Below are 17121 nucleotides of genomic sequence, written 5' to 3'. Positions count from 1 at the left end.
CTAGTTAGTGGAGCTGGCCTAACCTGCAGGGGATTTTGATACATCCCCCTTTGAAGGAATAAGCTAGATGACTTGAAAGTCTCATTCATTTAAAAGTTTTATGAAATGAGGCCGAGTGTAGTGACTCATGCCTGTAATCTCAGCACTTTGGGAGGCCGAGGTGGGGGGATTACCTGAGGTCAGGAGTTCAAGACCAGCCTGGCCAACATGGTGAAAGCCTCTCTCTACTAAAAATATAAAAATTAGTCGGATACGGTGGCACACGCCTGTAATCCCAGCTACTCACATGCCTGTAATCTCAGCTACTTGGGAGACTGAGACAAGAGAATTGCTTGAGCCGGTGGACGGAGGTGCAGTGAGCCGAGATCGTGCCACTGCACTCCAGCCTGACCGACAGAGCGAGACTGTCTCCAAAAAAAAGAAAAAAAAGCAAGAAAAATTTTATGAAATGTATTTTTCAATTATCAGTTATTGAAATTCAGTTTGGTTTCCACCATCTTTTGAAATGGTGGTTCCCAAAGGGTGGTCCACAGACTCCTGGAGATCCCTAAGATCCTCATATTTAAGGGGTTCACAAAATCAAAATTATTTTCATAATGAAACTGAGATGTTATTTGCCCTTTCAGTGTGAGGACATTTGTATGAATGGTGAAGAAACAGTGGTGGGTAAATTGCTGGCACTTTAAAATGACTCTAGGCAGTTGTGCCAAACGTATGAGTCTTTATAGTCAAACACACATTAAGCATTTGAAAAAAATGCCGGTTTCACTTAATAATCCCCTTGCTGCAGCAGTAAAAAGGTGTAATTTTAAAAATCTCTACCCTGGAGTACTTGTCTTTTTAATATTCAGTGTGATTAAATGGGAAGTATGCATAAAGCATTTCTTTACATTGAAGTACAGTGTTCTTTTCTAGGAAAGGCACGTGTGTGATTGAGCTGCAAGCTGAACTAGCTGCTTTTTAGTGGGACACCATTTTTATTTAACAGGACGACAGATAAGCTCAGATAGCTATTTAGATTTGAGTATTTGGCAGGTAATTCTTTGGAAATGAATAAAGTGAGCCGGCCACTTTGAGGAAAACATTTATAGCCAGTGCTAAAATCTAATGTTTCAAGTGAAAATTAGATTTTTGGGAAACTCCTGTCACTATGACTTGCCAGTTTCTTAATACTTAAAGACTTTTCTGATGAGATGGGTGGTGATATTAAGGAATGGGATTAAAAATAATATGTTGGGCCAGGCCCAATGGTGCACACCCGTATTTCTAGCACTGTGGGAGGCGGAGGTGGGAGAATTGCTTTTGGCCAAGAGTTCGAGACCCTGTTTCTACAAAAACGTATAAAAAATTAGGTGTAGTGGCATGTGCCTGTAGGTCTAGCTGCTCAGGAGGGTCAGGTGAGAGGATTGCTTGAGCCAGGGAGTTCAAGGCTGGAGTAAGCTAGGATCGCACCACTGCACTCCAGCCTGGGCTACAGAGTGAGACTGTGTGTGTATGTGTGTGGGGGGTTGGGGTTGGGGGGGCAGTATGAGGAAGTGTGTCAACACTGGGAAGATCTGTGTAACTCATTGGACCAATATTTTCCCAAATGACCAATTCATGTTATAAAATCGTGCATGGGTAGGCGATCCATTCAAAGTACAACATAGACAATGGATTTTTATATACCAGAGCCAAAAAGTTCATTGATACAGTGAATTCTACATTGCAACTAACTTTTCAGAATTGCCACTTGAGTTTTGGTGTTGAATAAAAGATGAATATCCATTGCTTTCTGAAAAGGCTATTAAAATACTCCTCTCTTCCAATTAGCTGTCCATGTGAGGCACATTTTCTTCATGTACTTTAACCAAAACAACATATCAGAACAGATTTAGTGCAGAAGCACATAGGAGAATCCAGCTGTCTCCTATTAAGCTAGGCATTAAGAGAAATTTGCGAAGATGTAAAACAGTGTTACTCTGATTCCTGACTTTTTTGTTTTAGAAAATTCTGTTTTTCATGAACTTATTATTTATATTAACATGTAATGGGTTTATTTTTTTAAGTGAATTAATAAAGCAAATACCAAAAATTTTAGTAGTTGTATTTATTTGTAATATGATAAATATCGATGTATATAGCCCACATAAAACCTATTTGATGTCTTTAATAATTAAGAATATAAATAAAGGTCCAGCTTGGCCAACATGGCAAAACCCTGTCTCTACTAAAAATACAAAAAATAGCTGGGCGTGGTGGTACATATCTGTAATCCCAGCCACTTGGGAGGCTGAGGCACGAGAATCACTTGAACTTGGGAGGTGGAGGTTGCAGAGAGCTGAGAACATGCCTCTGCAGTCCAGCCTGGGCAACAGACTGAGACTCTGTCTCAGAAAAATAATATGAATAAAGGGATCCTGAGATCAGAGAGTTTGACAGTTGCTATTTTAAAGTAACTATTTCTATGTATTCTTGACTAAATTAATGATTGGTTTGTTTATGTGGTTTATACTATATTGCTGTTATTTCTAAGGATGTTAGTCATTCAGTTTCTGTTATCAGGGAACGTGTAGTAGACTTAAGTAAAAAGTGGAATTCATTGGCTTGATCTGGAGATTGCTATATCCAGGGTTTCAAGCAACATCACCAGGGCTCTTCACTTTGCTTCCTTTCAGGTAGTTTGCAGGCTAGCTACTCCCAGCTTCAAGGAAGCGTGAAGAGGGCTTTTTTTTTTTTTTTTTTCTCTCTGTAGTTCCATCGGAAGTGCTGGCGCTATGTCACTGGCCTGCCTTGGGTTCTTTTTCATCAGAAACAACACTGTGGCCAGGGGGTGGCTCTGGTTAGTCTGGGAATTGTCCCACCTGGCCAGATTGGGAGATTCTCCTTGGAAAATCAGACAGCTGTGTTACAAATGGGGAAATATACGCTGGTACACAGAAACTGATGTCCACCTATAGTACTTTGTTATTTCTTCTTTTAATAGCCTTTATTAATCCAAAAAGGTAATTTTTAAATAAGATCATTTAAACTGAAGGTGGCATACCAAAATGACATTTAAACTTAAGACTCATGGGTAAACAAGAAGCATACCTCTCAATTTGTCCTTTGTAATTCATCGTAAAAGTTAAAAAAAAATCTTTTTGTTGCTTTTATTGCTTTATAAATCCTTTGTGCTCTTGGAAGTTTGCCAACTGCCCTCAGTTTGAAGAACCTCAACTTGCTGTCTAGTGTTTAGTCTTTAGCTTGTGCTGCAGACAGTTGCACTAACCGTGAACACCTTTTTTTCCTGTTGGTAAACCTAAGTTTAGAGTTTCTTCCTAGTAATATATTACCAGGCCCAGCTTTTTTCTCCCTCCCCTAGTTGAATTTAAGCACTTTTCCGCCGGGCATGGTGGCTCATGCCTGTAATCCCAGCACTTTGGGAGGCCAGGGTGGGCGCATCGTAAGGTCAGGAGATCGAGACCGTCTTAGCCAACATGGTGAAACTTGTCTCTATTAAAAATACAAAAATTAGCCAGGCGTGATGGTGTGCCCCTGTAGTCCCAGCTCGGGGGGAGGCTGAGGCAGGAGAATCGCTTGAACCCAGGAGGCAGAAGTTGCAGTGAGCCAAGATCACACCACTGCACTCTAGCCTGGGTGACAGTGAAACTTTGTCTCAAAAAAAAGAAAAATTTAAGCACTTTTCACAAATATTCCCGTAGTAAGTAGTTTATTGATCACTGATCAAAAAAAGACACTTATAACTTCTAGAAAATATATGTTTGACACATATAATACAGTCAATTCAAAAATAAACTAACATCTGAGAAAAAATGTCAACATTCCTTACCTAAAATGTATGAATTTACATGAGAGCCTCTCTCAGGCCAATATTTAGCCTGTTTAATTTTAGAGAGTATCTTAATTTGGTTATTTGGCTTTCTAGTCCATTGATTATTATACCTGTGGTCAACATCAGGTGACAGCTTATAATTAATAGCAAGGCTAGAGGAAAAACACAGCAGGCAGGTACAAGAATCAGCTGTCTCTTCCTGCTGACTCTTTGCCTCTCATTACAATTTACTTGACTGATTGTAATACCTGTATATGTTAGTGCCTTTCAGATAGGCCTAACTTCTCTACTCATCTCTTCAAACTCAGGATATCTAAAACTGAATTTGTTACATACCTCCTTTGAATTTTTTTTTTTTTTTTTTTTTTTTGAGACGGAGTCTCGCTCTTTGGTCCAGGCTGGAGTACAGTGGCGCGATCTCGGCTCATTGCCAGCTCCGCCTCCTGGGTTCACGCCATTCTCCTGCCTCAGCCTCCCAAGTAGCTGGGACTACAGGTGCCTGCCACTAATTTTTGTTTTTAGTAGAGATGGGGTTTCACCGTGTTAGCCAGGATGGTCTCGATCTCCTGACCTCGTGATCCGCCCGCCTTGGCCTCCCAAAGTGCTGGGATTACAGGCATGAGCCACCGTGCCTGGCCCTTTTAAAATTTTTTTATCATTGAGTTATCTAGAAATGGGTCATCTTTTAATTGTCCCCTCTTTTTCACTTTTCATGCTTCAGTTGGTTAAAGACTCCAATCTTTTCTACCTAGAAATAGCTCACTGATTTCCCCCTCCCCTCTTTGGCCCATTGCCCATGGCCCTAGTCTAGGATCTTACCACATTTCTGATAATTGTTTCCTAACTGGTTTTCTATTTCCTTTTCCAAAGCTGTTCTCCAGGCTCTCACTGAAGTTTTCTTTCTAATACAAATCTAATGCTGTTTTTTCTCCTCTTTTTCTACCATGAACCTACTCTAGACAAAGCTCTTATCTGTCTCTGCTTTTCTTCATCATTTTCCTTCAGCCTGGCAAATTCTTATTCATGTGTGGTAATCCATTAATACTACTGTACCAGTATTCTGATGGCTCTCCCCTGGCACATGGTAGTATTGTGCTTCTTTGTCTCCCTTATCCCTACCTTGAAATTAGGCATGGCTCAGTGTTTCTTGCATTGGCACTGTTGACATTTTAGGCTGGATAATTTGTTTTGGGGGTTGTCCTGTATTTTGCAGGGTCTTTAGCAGCAACCATGGCCTTTAGCCACTAGATGCCCGGTAGTATCCAGTTGTGACCATATATTGCCTCCACATACTGCCAAGTGTCCCCTGAGGGACAAAGTTGCCCCTGGTTGAGAACTCTTGGCATGGCCGTATGACTTTAGCCAGTCAAACATGAGCAGAAGAAGTAGCCTTTAAAAGAAGATACGTAAGCTGTCCTATCCCTTTTCCTGCCATTTAAGGACATATGTAGAAATGGAGCCTTTGTCAGTCTAATTTCTGAGCGATACAATGAGCAGTGCCCGCAGTTGATGAATGTGTGTTATATCTTAAGCAGAAAATAAGCTTTTGTTTTAAGCTACTGATCTTTTGGGGGTTGGTTGTCACTGCAGCATAGACTTGCCAGTCCTTACTGATGCATTGTGCCAAGACCTAGGTTACCTATGAACTTTCCATGCTCCCTCATTTATAGTCCCAAATCACTTTATACCTACTTCTTTTTTTTTTTTTGAGACGGAGCCTTGCTCTGTTGCCCAGGCTGCAGTGCAGTGGCTCAATCTTGGCTCACTGCAAGCTCCGCCTCCTGGGTTCACGCCATTCTCCTGCCTCGGCCTCCTGAGTAGCTGGAACTACAGGCACATGCTGCCACGCCCAGCTAATTTTTTGTATTTTTAGTAGAGATGGGGTTTCACTGTGTTGGCCAGGATGGTCTCAATCTCCTGACCTTGTGATCCGCCCGCCTCAGCCTCCCATAGTGCTGAGATTACAGGCGTGAGCCACCGCACCTGGCCCTGATACCTACTTCTTTTAGCATTTATTACTTATGTAATAATATGTTTGGGTCTTCCAGGTTAGTAGTTCTCAGTGGAGTAAGTACTGCTCTTTAAGGGATGTTGTGGAAATTTGTGGATGGGTTTGGTGGGTTGGGGGCCAGGGATGCCATCCTGCAATGTGAGAGTGAGTAATTATCTTGCATCCCACAAGACTTTCAGATGCCCCAGAAATTCATGTAGGAGGAAAACATAATTAGCCCAGAACCTAACTCTATAATGTATATTCACTTTGCCAGGAGTTAAATTTCTTTTAATTCATTTTTTTTTCTTGCCTGCCTCCCTCTCTCCCTCCCTCTTTCTCTGTTTTCTTTTTCCTTTCTCCCTCCCTCCCTCCCTTCAGGCTCTGTCACCCAGGCTGGAGTGCAGTGGTATGATCTTGGCTCACTGCAACCTCTGCCTCCCAGGCTCTAACCATCCTCCCATCTCAGCCTCCTGAATGGCTGGGACTGTGCAGTGGCGTGATCTTGGCTCACTGCAACCTCTGCCTCCCAGACTCAAGCCATCCTCCCACCTCAGCCTCCTGAGTAGCTGGGAGTACAGGCATGTGCCACCATGCCCCACTAGTTCTTTGTATTTTTTGTAGAGAGGAGGTCTCACTTTGTTGCCAGGCTGGTCCTGAGCATAAGTGATCCAATCATGTTGGCCTCTTAAAAGTGCTGGGATTACAGGCATGAGCCACCCTGCCTTTGTTTTTTTGTTTTTTGTTTTTGAGACCAAGTCTTACTCTGTCACTTGGGCTGGAGTGCAGTGACTCAGTCATAGCTCACTGCAGCCTCGGTCTCCTGGGCTCAAGTAGTCCTCTTGCCTCAGCCTCTTGTTAATTCATTTTCTTAGTTCAGGTTGTTTAAGAGTTCACCATTTGGGAAAATCCATGTTACTGACTGCAGTGCCATTGTGCTATTTGAGTTGCCAGTATAACACATTTGTCTTGGAAGGTCTGAATTTGTAGCTGTCATATTTGTGATGATTCTGTACATAAGTGCTGGCATCTAACTTCTTCGTTATACATTCTAACTTAGTTGGCATGCCTGAGTATAGGTGAAAGTACACATTATATATTAAGCTTTTCCTCCTTTTTGTTATAGTTAGGGCATTGTTGAATTTTCAAAATATGTGTAAGTAGTTTAGAATTTTGTTTCAGTAAAGCTAAGGTGGTAATATAAATTATTTGTTAGAAAAAAATGGATGTTGCTCTGAGAGAGTCCAGACCCACTTTCTTACTGTGGGCTACCTGTTTTTGTATCTGTAGTGCTTTGTATGTACAGTGTTTGTTGAATTGGTCAATTTATGTTTCCCAGATTTCTTTTATGTACATTGTTGCATCTAATTACCACAGTAAATTTGTACAGTTGGCAGGGCAGGTGTTTTCATTTTATAGATGAGAGAATTGAAAGAGATGTTAACATTCAGTCATGCTGCTAGACCTTTACTTAGAATATATAATTTTATTTATATTGATATTATGCCTTTGCCTACCATACTTCCATAATCTAGAACCATTTAATGTAGGAATACATCTCTATATTCCTGCTGGGATTATTTTTTATATGCATAACTTCTAATTATGTTTCAGGCACTTGTGATCATAGGAATACAATAAAGAGAAAGATGAGAAAGCTGTGTTTGTTTAAGAAAGCAAGGTCATTATCATTTGTATTCAAAGCAACTTGATATTAAAACAACTTTGAGATACCATTAAGGCCCCAGAATAGCATACATTTTAGAAATGATGACATGTGATGGTGAGATTGTGGTGAAATAATTACACTTAAACATTTTAATTACATTGTAGATTCATGCACATCTTTTGGAATATAATATCAGAAAATGACTTCAAAAGTATATGCAGTCTTCTTATTTGTTGTAAGACAATTCCACAGATAAAAAGCTATGGTCAGTCCAGAAATACTTGCCTGGTATTTGTCAGGAACTGTGCATGGTGCTGGGAATTTCTAAAATGAGAGTGTTGTTGCTGTTTCCTTGGATTTCTAATTAGTGGCAAAAATGTGAGACAGGTATGTAATCAAATAACTAATGTGTTAAATTGTAATTTAACATATCTTTCCTTTTTCCTATTCCCCAATTCCTTTCCTTTCTACTGAGTCTCACTCTGTTGCCCAGGCTGGGGCGAAGTGGCACAGTCATAACTCACAGCAGCCTTCAACTCCTGAGCTCAAGCAATCCTCCTGCCTCAGCCTCCTGAGGAGCTGGGACTACAAGCCCACACTACCATGCCTGGCAAACCTACATTTTTGAGACAGATTTTAATAGAAAATGCAGAAAAATGCGTAATGCATTTTAGGAAAAAATATCCTTGTAAAACTACTACTATTTTTTTGAGATAGAGTCTCACTCTATCTCAAAGTGAGAGTGGCTCTATCTCAAAGTGCAGTGGCACAATCACGGCTCACCACGGCCTTGACCTCCCAAGGCTCCAGTGATCTTCAAGCCTCAGCTACCCCGCGTAGCTAGGACAACAGGCGTGTGCCACCACACCCAGTTAATTTTTTTATTTTGAGTAAAGATTGGGTTTCGCCATGTTCCCCAGGCTGGTCTCAAACTCCTGGGCTCAAGCGGTCCACCTACCTTGGCCTCCCAAAGTGCTGGGATTACAGGTGTGAGCCACCATGTCTGGCCACAATTAAGCATTTTAATATTTCAACGGTAGCTTTTTCACTGAACACTATGTATCAGACACGTTATGTAGAATTTTTCCTTTGAGCTTCTGTATACCCTCCTTTTAACCCAGATTCAGAGTAACTTCATTTTCTGACTACCGTGAAAACTGGAATTTTAATCCAGATCTCTGACTCCAAAATCTCCATGCAGGTTATCTTTGGTTATCTGGAAGGTGTACCTTCAGTGTGTGTATTGAATGTGGGCAAGTGCTATAAGACATGTGAAAAACTCTTTCTCTGCATGGGGTTTATGAGTTGAGACAGACATTTATGTAAAAGGGATAACAACAGAGGGAGAAGCAAGTCTTAAATATCAAGTGATGTACATTCTGAAGAGGCTCCAAACTACAACAGCGGCAGGGAGAATGGAAGGAGAGGTAGAAATGACTGAGGTAAAGAGTCTTGTAACTGTGAGGGAATGTAGGGATAGTGAAAGAAAGAGACAGGTCAAAGATCTTTTGCAAAGCTTTCCAAGGCTGGGTAATTGAGTGGAATCGATACTTTAACAAAGGTCTTCAGAAGAGGAAGAGATTTTGGTAGTATGATGAGTTTTATTAATCTTGTGGGAGGATGCTTTTATACAGCAAAAGAAAATGAAAGCAAAGTGAGTCTGGAATGCAACTTCAGTGAACAAATAAAATACAACCAAGCACACACAGTACACGCTCCAGTCCTGCTTTGCCTTCTTCTTAGGCTAATGGCCTTTTCCTATTCTCTGTGGGGTCTTGGCATCAGATAAGTTACTTTAGTTTTCTACCTGTTGAATGGATTATTTATTAATCTTCACTTTTTGTTATTTTTAAGTTTTTTGAAAATAATTTACCGTGATGCTTTTACAGGTAAAATCTTTTGAGGAATTTAGCGATCTCTTTAAAGAATAGCTGTATTGAGATATAATTTCTGTACCATAAAATTCACTGTTACAAAGTGTACAATTCAGTGGTTTTTTACTATAGTCAGAGTTGTGCAACCATTATCAGTATCAATTTTTAGGAGTTTTTCATTACAACAAAGAAACACCGTACCCATTAGCAGTCATTCCTCATTCCCCTTCTCCCAGGCCCTGGCAACCACAGATTTACTTTCTGTCTCTGTGGATTTGCCTATTCTGTATATTTCATATAAATGGGATTATATAACGTGTGACCTTTTGTCAGGGACTTCTTTCACTTAACATGTGTTTTCAAGGCTTATCCATGTTGTAATGTGTTAGTACTTTATTCTTTTTATGGTTGAATAATATTTCGTTGTATGGAATTTTATTTATGCATTCATCAGTTGATGGACATTTGAGTTGTATCCATTATGAACAACGCTGCTGTGAACATTCATGTACAGGTTTGTGTGGTCATAGGTTTTCATTTCCCTCAAGTAGAAGTATGAAGAGTGGAATTGCTGGGTCATATTTACTCTGTTTAACATTTTGTATTAATACCAGACTGTTTTCCAAAGTACCTGTGCCATTTTGTAATCCCAGCAGCAATGAATGAGGGTCCAGTTTCTCTGCTTCTTCAGTACTTATTGTCTTTTTGATTTATCCATCTCAGTAGGTATGAAGTGGTAGCTCATTGTGGTTTTGATTTTCATTTCCATGATGTCTAATGTTGAGCATCTTTCATGTGCTTACTGGCCACCATCTTTGGAGAAGTATCTTTTAGAATCCTTTTGTTCATTTCTAAAAATTTTTTTTTTTATCAGTCTCTTTTAACAAAGGTGAGTGTTAACTGCTAGGTAGCATTTAATATCAGGGGATGGTAAATTTTTCATAAATATTAGTAATAGACTTTTAGGTTTAACTAATGCTGTTCCTCATAAGTAATCCTTTAAAAAAGTGCTGGTGAGATTTCCTTTAGGGTGACTAGTAAAGTCAGTAAGACTTGATTGAGTGTGCCACTATCATAACGAGAAGACCTAACTTTAATAGTTTTGGAATGTCAAAAACAGTGACAATAAAGTAATTTTATTTTTTAAAATTATTTTTAATGGTTAATATTTTATAAGAATTTTAAGTAATTTTCAACTCTGAGCATCAAATTTTAATTATGTGCATTGAATCTCTGACTTAACCAGAGCAATTTCATTTTTTCCCTCTACTTCGTGAAATGTGTTCTCATGTGTGTCTTTTTTTTTTTTTCTTTTTTAGGTTATCCTGAATACATGACTAACAATTTTCCTTGCAACCTTAGCTGTTGTTTTTCACTGTTTCCAAAAGATCAAAATTGCTCCAGAAATTGGAGACATATTTGATTTAAAAGGAAAAACTTGAACAAATGGACAATATGTCTATTACGAATACACCAACAAGTAATGATGCCTGTCTGAGCATTGTGCATAGTTTGATGTGCCATAGACAAGGTGGAGAGAGTGAAACATTTGCAAAAAGAGCAATTGAAAGTTTGGTAAAGAAGCTGAAGGAGAAAAAAGATGAATTGGATTCTTTAATAACAGCTATAACTACAAATGGAGCTCATCCTAGTAAATGTGTTACCATACAGAGAACATTGGATGGGAGGCTTCAGGTTAGTCTTACAAGAGTTTTTCTATACCCTCTGTGTTGGCAGATTTAAAAACTTGCTAAGTTTCCTTTCAAGCTCTACTACAGGGTAATTTAATGCATGCTCCATCTCTTCAGATACTGTGCATCCTGTACAAATACGCGTTATGGGAATTTGTGGAAGAATATGCAAAAGATAAAATTTTAAAGTTTTTTAATGTTCTATCAGAAAAAAGTTCAATGGAGAAAATTTGGAAAATAAAAATAAAAAGCAGAAGAAAACCCACACTTTGCAAGAACTACCTTTAGCACTTTGGTTTTCATTTTTGTAGCCTGTTGTTTTCTTTTTTTTTCCCCTAGATGGAGTCTTGCTCTGTCACCCAGGCTGGAGTACAGTGGTGCGATCTTGGCCCACTGCAACCTCCACCTCCCAGATTCAAGCAATCCTCCTGCCTCAGCCTCCTAAGTAGCTGGGACTACAGGCGAGTGCAACCACGCCCGGCTAATTTTTGTATTTTTAGTAGAGACGGGGTTTCACCATGGTGGTCAGGCTGGTCTCAAACCGCTGACCTCAGGTGATCCACCCGCCTTGGCCCCCCAAAATTCTGGGATTACAGGCGTGAGCCACCGTGCCCAGCCATGTTGCTTTCTTTTTTGATATCGTATGTACATTTAAACAATTGGATTACACTTAGTCTTTTTATAATTTAGAAATCTGATATGTTTCACTGTTACCAAATGTTTCATTGATCACATTTTTCAGGTAGAACTTCATAATCTCCCTTGCTGAAATAAATCTTACAGACATTTTATGTCTTAGATTTTAAAGTTTTATTTCAAGACTTTATACATGGTTTCTACAACACAGTCTTTTTAAATATTTATTTATTTCATTTTTTTTTCTTTGAGACATGGTCTCACTCTTGCCCAGGCTGGAGTGCAGTGGTGCAAACATGGCTCACTGCAGCCTTTACCTACTGGGCTTATGCAATCCTTCTGCCTTAGCCTCCTGAGTAGCTAGGACTACAGGCACATATGACTATACCTGGGTAATTTTTTATTATTTGTGGAGACAAGGGCCTTGCCATGTTGTCCAGGCTGGTAATGAACTCCTGGGCTCAAGCGATCCTCCTGCCTTGGCCTGCCAAAGTGATATGCTTATAGGTGTGAGCCACCATGCCCAGCCACCTTTTGCATTTTTAAAACCTGAACACAGGCCTTGAAATTATACCAAGGTTTAAATTACAGGTCTGATGCATGACATGGCCAAGTTAGTTATTTTGAATTTTAGTTTTCTCATTTATGAAGTGGGGATTGTAATACTGACTTGGTAGGATTGTGAGGATTAAATCAGAATATATATAAAAGTGTCTTGCATAATGTGACAGATGAATAAATGGTCGTTTATTTTTCTAGGTGGCTGGCCGGAAAGGATTTCCTCATGTGATCTATGCCCGTCTCTGGAGGTGGCCTGATCTTCACAAAAATGAACTAAAACATGTTAAATATTGTCAGTATGCATTTGACTTAAAATGTGATAGTGTCTGTGTGAATCCATATCACTATGAACGAGTTGTATCACCTGGAATTGGTAAGTAGACTTTGCTTTTATCCTAAGAAACATAAAGGGAAAAGGATCTCAATAGTGTTTTAATTTTTGTAAGTTAAATTATAAATTTGGAAGATAGCCCACGACTTTAAATAAGGTTAAAGAATCAGACATTTTTAATATACGTGTTTTAATTTGAACTTAGGAACAAACTTATATTTTGACTGCTAAAACCAAGTATTACAGTTCATATTTTGCCCATTTAGAACATTGTTTTTGAGAAATAAGATGGAAAGCATTATAAATTTGAATACCTAGTGTGTGTATTGTTAGATAGTGTTTATGCTACTTCTGAATTGAAATAGTTCATGAACTTTTGTAATCTCTGGTTTAACTTGACATTCTCTGTTAAATGGAAAATATTTTCATTGTAATGATTAATGTTTCATTTGTTTTCCCTTTTAAACAATTAAGATCTCTCAGGATTAACACTGCAGAGTAATGGTAGGTAATCTGTTTCTTATTACTTTCTTTTGTCCTATCCTCTCTGTTTTTTCGTTGACCTAGAATTAGTTTGTGTGGGCGGCAGTAACATTAACAAGAAAATAACTTACTGATTTGGAAATTTAGATTTTGGGGTTATGGGGCACGTCAGCATTTAAAACTGGATTTAAATTGGCTATTTGCTCTTTGTATATGAACTGCAATTTATGAACTAAAGTACTGTAAAAAACATGATAGAGGAATGTACCAAAAACAAATACAAAGAATATTTTTTGAGTTAAGACCCATTTTTGAAGAAAATCTCACAGAACCAGTTTTAATGGGTGTTAAGTACCCAGAATGTTTGGTAATATGGAATCACGTATAACATATCCTTTAAAAATGCCAGTATTCTAATTTTCCTTCATTTCAGCCTAACATTTTTATGAATGATAATGTTGAGAATGGTTTAAAATCGTGCTCATTTGTATTTTTTCAGTCTTGTTACATTTTGAGTAAATAAATCAAGGCTACTTAAAAGCATATGCCCATCACAGCTTACTTAATTGTATTCTTAAAAAGAAAAACTGTTTTAAGGTGATTGAGAAAATGAAATGCGAATGGGGGTGTGTGTTTTTGTTATTATAATATTTGAGAATGGAGTTTTATTAAATCTTTAGCTCTGTTACTTAGAACTTAATAAACTCAAATTTCTGTAAGAACTAATTATTTGCGGAGAAACTCTTATAAGGAACCACTGTCAGCCAGGCATGGTGGTTCACGCCTGCAATCCCAGTACTTTGGGAAGCTGAGGCAGGTGGATCACCTGAGGTCAGGAGTTTGAGACCAGCCTGGCCAACATGGTGAAACCCTGTCTCTACTAAAAATATAAAAAATTAACCAGGTGTGGTGGTGGGCGCCTGTAATTCCAGCTACTCAGGAGGCTGAGGCAGGAGAATCACTTGAACCCTGGAAGTGGAGGTTGCAGTGAGTTGAGATCACGCTGTTGCACTCCAGCCTGGGCAACAAGAGTGAAACTCTGTCTCAAAAAAAAAAAAAAAAAAAAAAAGGAACCATTGTCGTCTTAGAAAAGGTGTGCTGTTGCTCTGGAGGGAAATTAGTAGTAGTTTAGCACCTTTTTTGTTTGCAGAATTTTATAGGTGAGTCAGAAATACTAGGTGACCTTAACCAAAATTTAGGAAGAGTATGCAGTTCTACTTGATTTTATTTTCCACCTTTCTCCCATATCACTAGTAATGGAGGAAGACTCAGTGCCTTGTTGTGCTCGTTAGTGACTAGTAGGTTTCTGACAAGTGTGGGTTTATTGTTATGAGCTGTTGTGGTGGTCTGGGAAGGGTTGCTTTAAGATTGGTTAAAACTCTGCCTCTTTGCTATGCAGACATTGATATTATATCACTTCTTTTTTTTGAAAGTAAACACGCTTCATATCTTCACCGTTTTCCATCCATGTTTTTGGAGAAAACATTTGGCTCAGTGGGTGTTAAAAGTTGGGAGACTGCAATGATAAGTGTATCTGAATCTCTCTATGGGGCTGTTTGTGAGGGGATTCAAATTCTGAATGCTCATCACACACCTCCCCATTCTAAAATTATTGATGCACCGTTACTGATGGGATTGTATGGGTTTTTTAGCCTTTCTTTAGTGACTGTAGGACTGTATTCAGCCTTGTAGGTCCCCCTAGTGGTGGTTTTGTAAAGGCTGTCTTCAGTGCCTTATTTCCTCAGAAAACAACTGGTATTTCTCACAGCTCCTTCTAGATTTGGACAAAGGAATAATATAAGACCAGGTAACTAAAAGTTAAGAAAATAGGACGGTTCCTTCATTTTTGAGTTAATGTCTTATGGTAGTCATTTCCAGCCTTTTATCTTTCATGAAACTTTCTGTGACCACGTCGACCTGTGTATTCATTTTAACAAATATGTAATGAGCATGTATTGCCTGGTACTGTGTTAGTTTCCAGGGATGCTAAGATAATAAGGTATGTTTTGTCTGCTCAAGTGAGCTTATAGTCTAGTGGAGGAGAGAAAAAGTAAATAAGAGAGTGATAATACCATCAGATAGGTGCTATGTCCTGGCTGCTGGTGATGATAAAAAATACAGACCTAGGGTGGGCCCAGTGGTTTCAGCTTTTTTGTCACCTATAGAAAATATATTCTTTGACCCTCTTAGAACATTTTCTTTTTCTTTTTTGAGACAGAGTTTCGCTCTTGTTGCCCAGACTGGAGTACAATGGTGGGATCTCGGCTCACTGCAACCTCCGCCTCCTGAGTTCAAGCGATTCTCCTGCCTCAGCCTCCTGAGCAGCTGGGATTACAGGCGCCAGCCACCATGCCCAGCATTTATTATTATTATTATTATTTTTGTATTTTTAGTGGAGATGGGGTTTCACCATGTTGGCCAGCTGGTCTCGAACTCCTGACCTCAGGCGATCCACTGTCTCAGCCTCCCAAAGTGCTGGGATTACAGGCATGAGCCACTGCACCCAGCCCTCTTAGAACATTTTATAATCACTATATATATGTAAAACTACTCTAAAAATATGGTTAAATAATAATAGCTAACACTTACTGGGTACTCATTGTGTGTCAGGTCAGACTGAGCTAAATGATTTCTGAGTATTATGTCATCATTCTCATGATACTTCTACATGGGAGGTGGGATTATTTATACTTTAACAGATGAAGGGACTGCTACCTGGAGAGGTGAAGGAACTTGCCCAAGAATAGACAACTAGGAGGAGCTGAAGTAATGTGTGTTTGCTATTAGATATTTAAACAATGGGAAAATATTACAAAAGACTGCAAACTCCATGACAGCAGGGATATTTGTTTTGTTTATGGCTATATCCCAAGTACTAGAACAGTACCTGGAACATAGGTGCTCAAGAAATATTTTTTCAGTGAATGAATTTGTTGAATGCTAGCCCATAAAGAGAAATATTTAACAGTTTGGTGTCTGTTTTTCTGGACTTTAAAAAATATATACTATATGTTTTTTTAATTTTATTTTTTTGAATAGGCAATACATGGTCCATAAATCAAAATACTATAAAAAGGTATACAGTGAAAAGAAGTGCTCCCACCCCTGCCCCCATTCCCCCCTAATTCAGGTAATCACTTTTTTTAGTTTCTGGTGTTTCCTTCCAGGGTTTCTATATGCAAAAAATACATACCTCCTTTCTTACACAAAATGTATACTGTGCATACTGTTCTGGACCTTGCTTTTTTACTTAGAGTATATGATTTTTTAAACATGCATATGATCATAGTGTACAATAGTGTTTTGTAACTTGCTTTTTTTCTCTTGGCAAAAATATATTGCAGATTTCTATACTTGTTGATACCTTCAGTTTTACCTGAGAAACATTATGGATTATCTGGGGTTAAAGAAATCTGTAGACCAGTAGAGGTTTCAGACTTACATTTGGGAAGTTTAGCCAGCATATTTAAGGCAAGAAAGATTTATGAGTCATAACTGTTTAAAAGCAGAATGCAGTAGGTACTTAAAGATATTATGATTGCTGATTACACTGAAGAGTCACCTGAAAAGCAAAAGCAGTGAGTACCAAATTGACCAGTTGTATCCTCAAATCAGCTAGCAAAACCAGTAAGTCGGTAAAAAGATCCTGGCCGTTATAACAACAGAAAACCTAAAATGTCCAGGAATTATTTAGAGATGTCAGGATTTATATGAAGAAAATCATTGAACTTTGTTGAAGGGTATAATACAAGGCTGAATAAGTGTAGACATACCAATTTTATGCCCCATTTTTTTTCTTTTTATTATTTTTATAATTTGGCCAATGTTAGTGATGAGTGATTGTGTTCAGTTTTTTTATCGATACATAATTTGTTAAACATCCTTTTGATTATCTTTTTGTTTCTGTAAAATTTCTAAAGAGGAACTTTGGAATGGGATTTATGGGGTCTTCAGAATATCATCGTCATGACTTTTGATGCATGAACGTACTTCTTAAGAGGTTTTTAAGAGGTTGCACATAGAAACTTGCACAATGGATGATTATTACTGCCTTGAAATAGTCTCAATTTAA

General features: G+C 38.6%; 1 protein-coding gene across 2 annotated transcripts in view; it reads left to right on the top strand.

Moving 5' to 3' along the window:
• Nucleotides 1–17121, top strand: part of SMAD4 (SMAD family member 4) — a 56051-nt gene that overhangs the window by 6991 nt on the left and 31939 nt on the right. For both annotated transcript variants that reach the window (XR_013408074.1, NM_001261090.1), the window contains 3 exon segments: nucleotides 10667–11042; nucleotides 12434–12608; nucleotides 13041–13070. Coding sequence is in view for 1 of the 2 variants with exons in the window: in NM_001261090.1 (NP_001248019.1) it covers nucleotides 10794–11042; nucleotides 12434–12608; nucleotides 13041–13070 (454 nt within the window). In the remaining variant the exon portion in view is untranslated.

The sequence above is a fragment of the Macaca mulatta genome, chromosome 18, assembly GCF_049350105.2.
Source record: "Macaca mulatta isolate MMU2019108-1 chromosome 18, T2T-MMU8v2.0, whole genome shotgun sequence".
NCBI classification, from domain to species: Eukaryota; Metazoa; Chordata; class Mammalia; order Primates; family Cercopithecidae; genus Macaca; species Macaca mulatta.
This window is presented reverse-complemented; position numbering and strand designations above follow the sequence as displayed.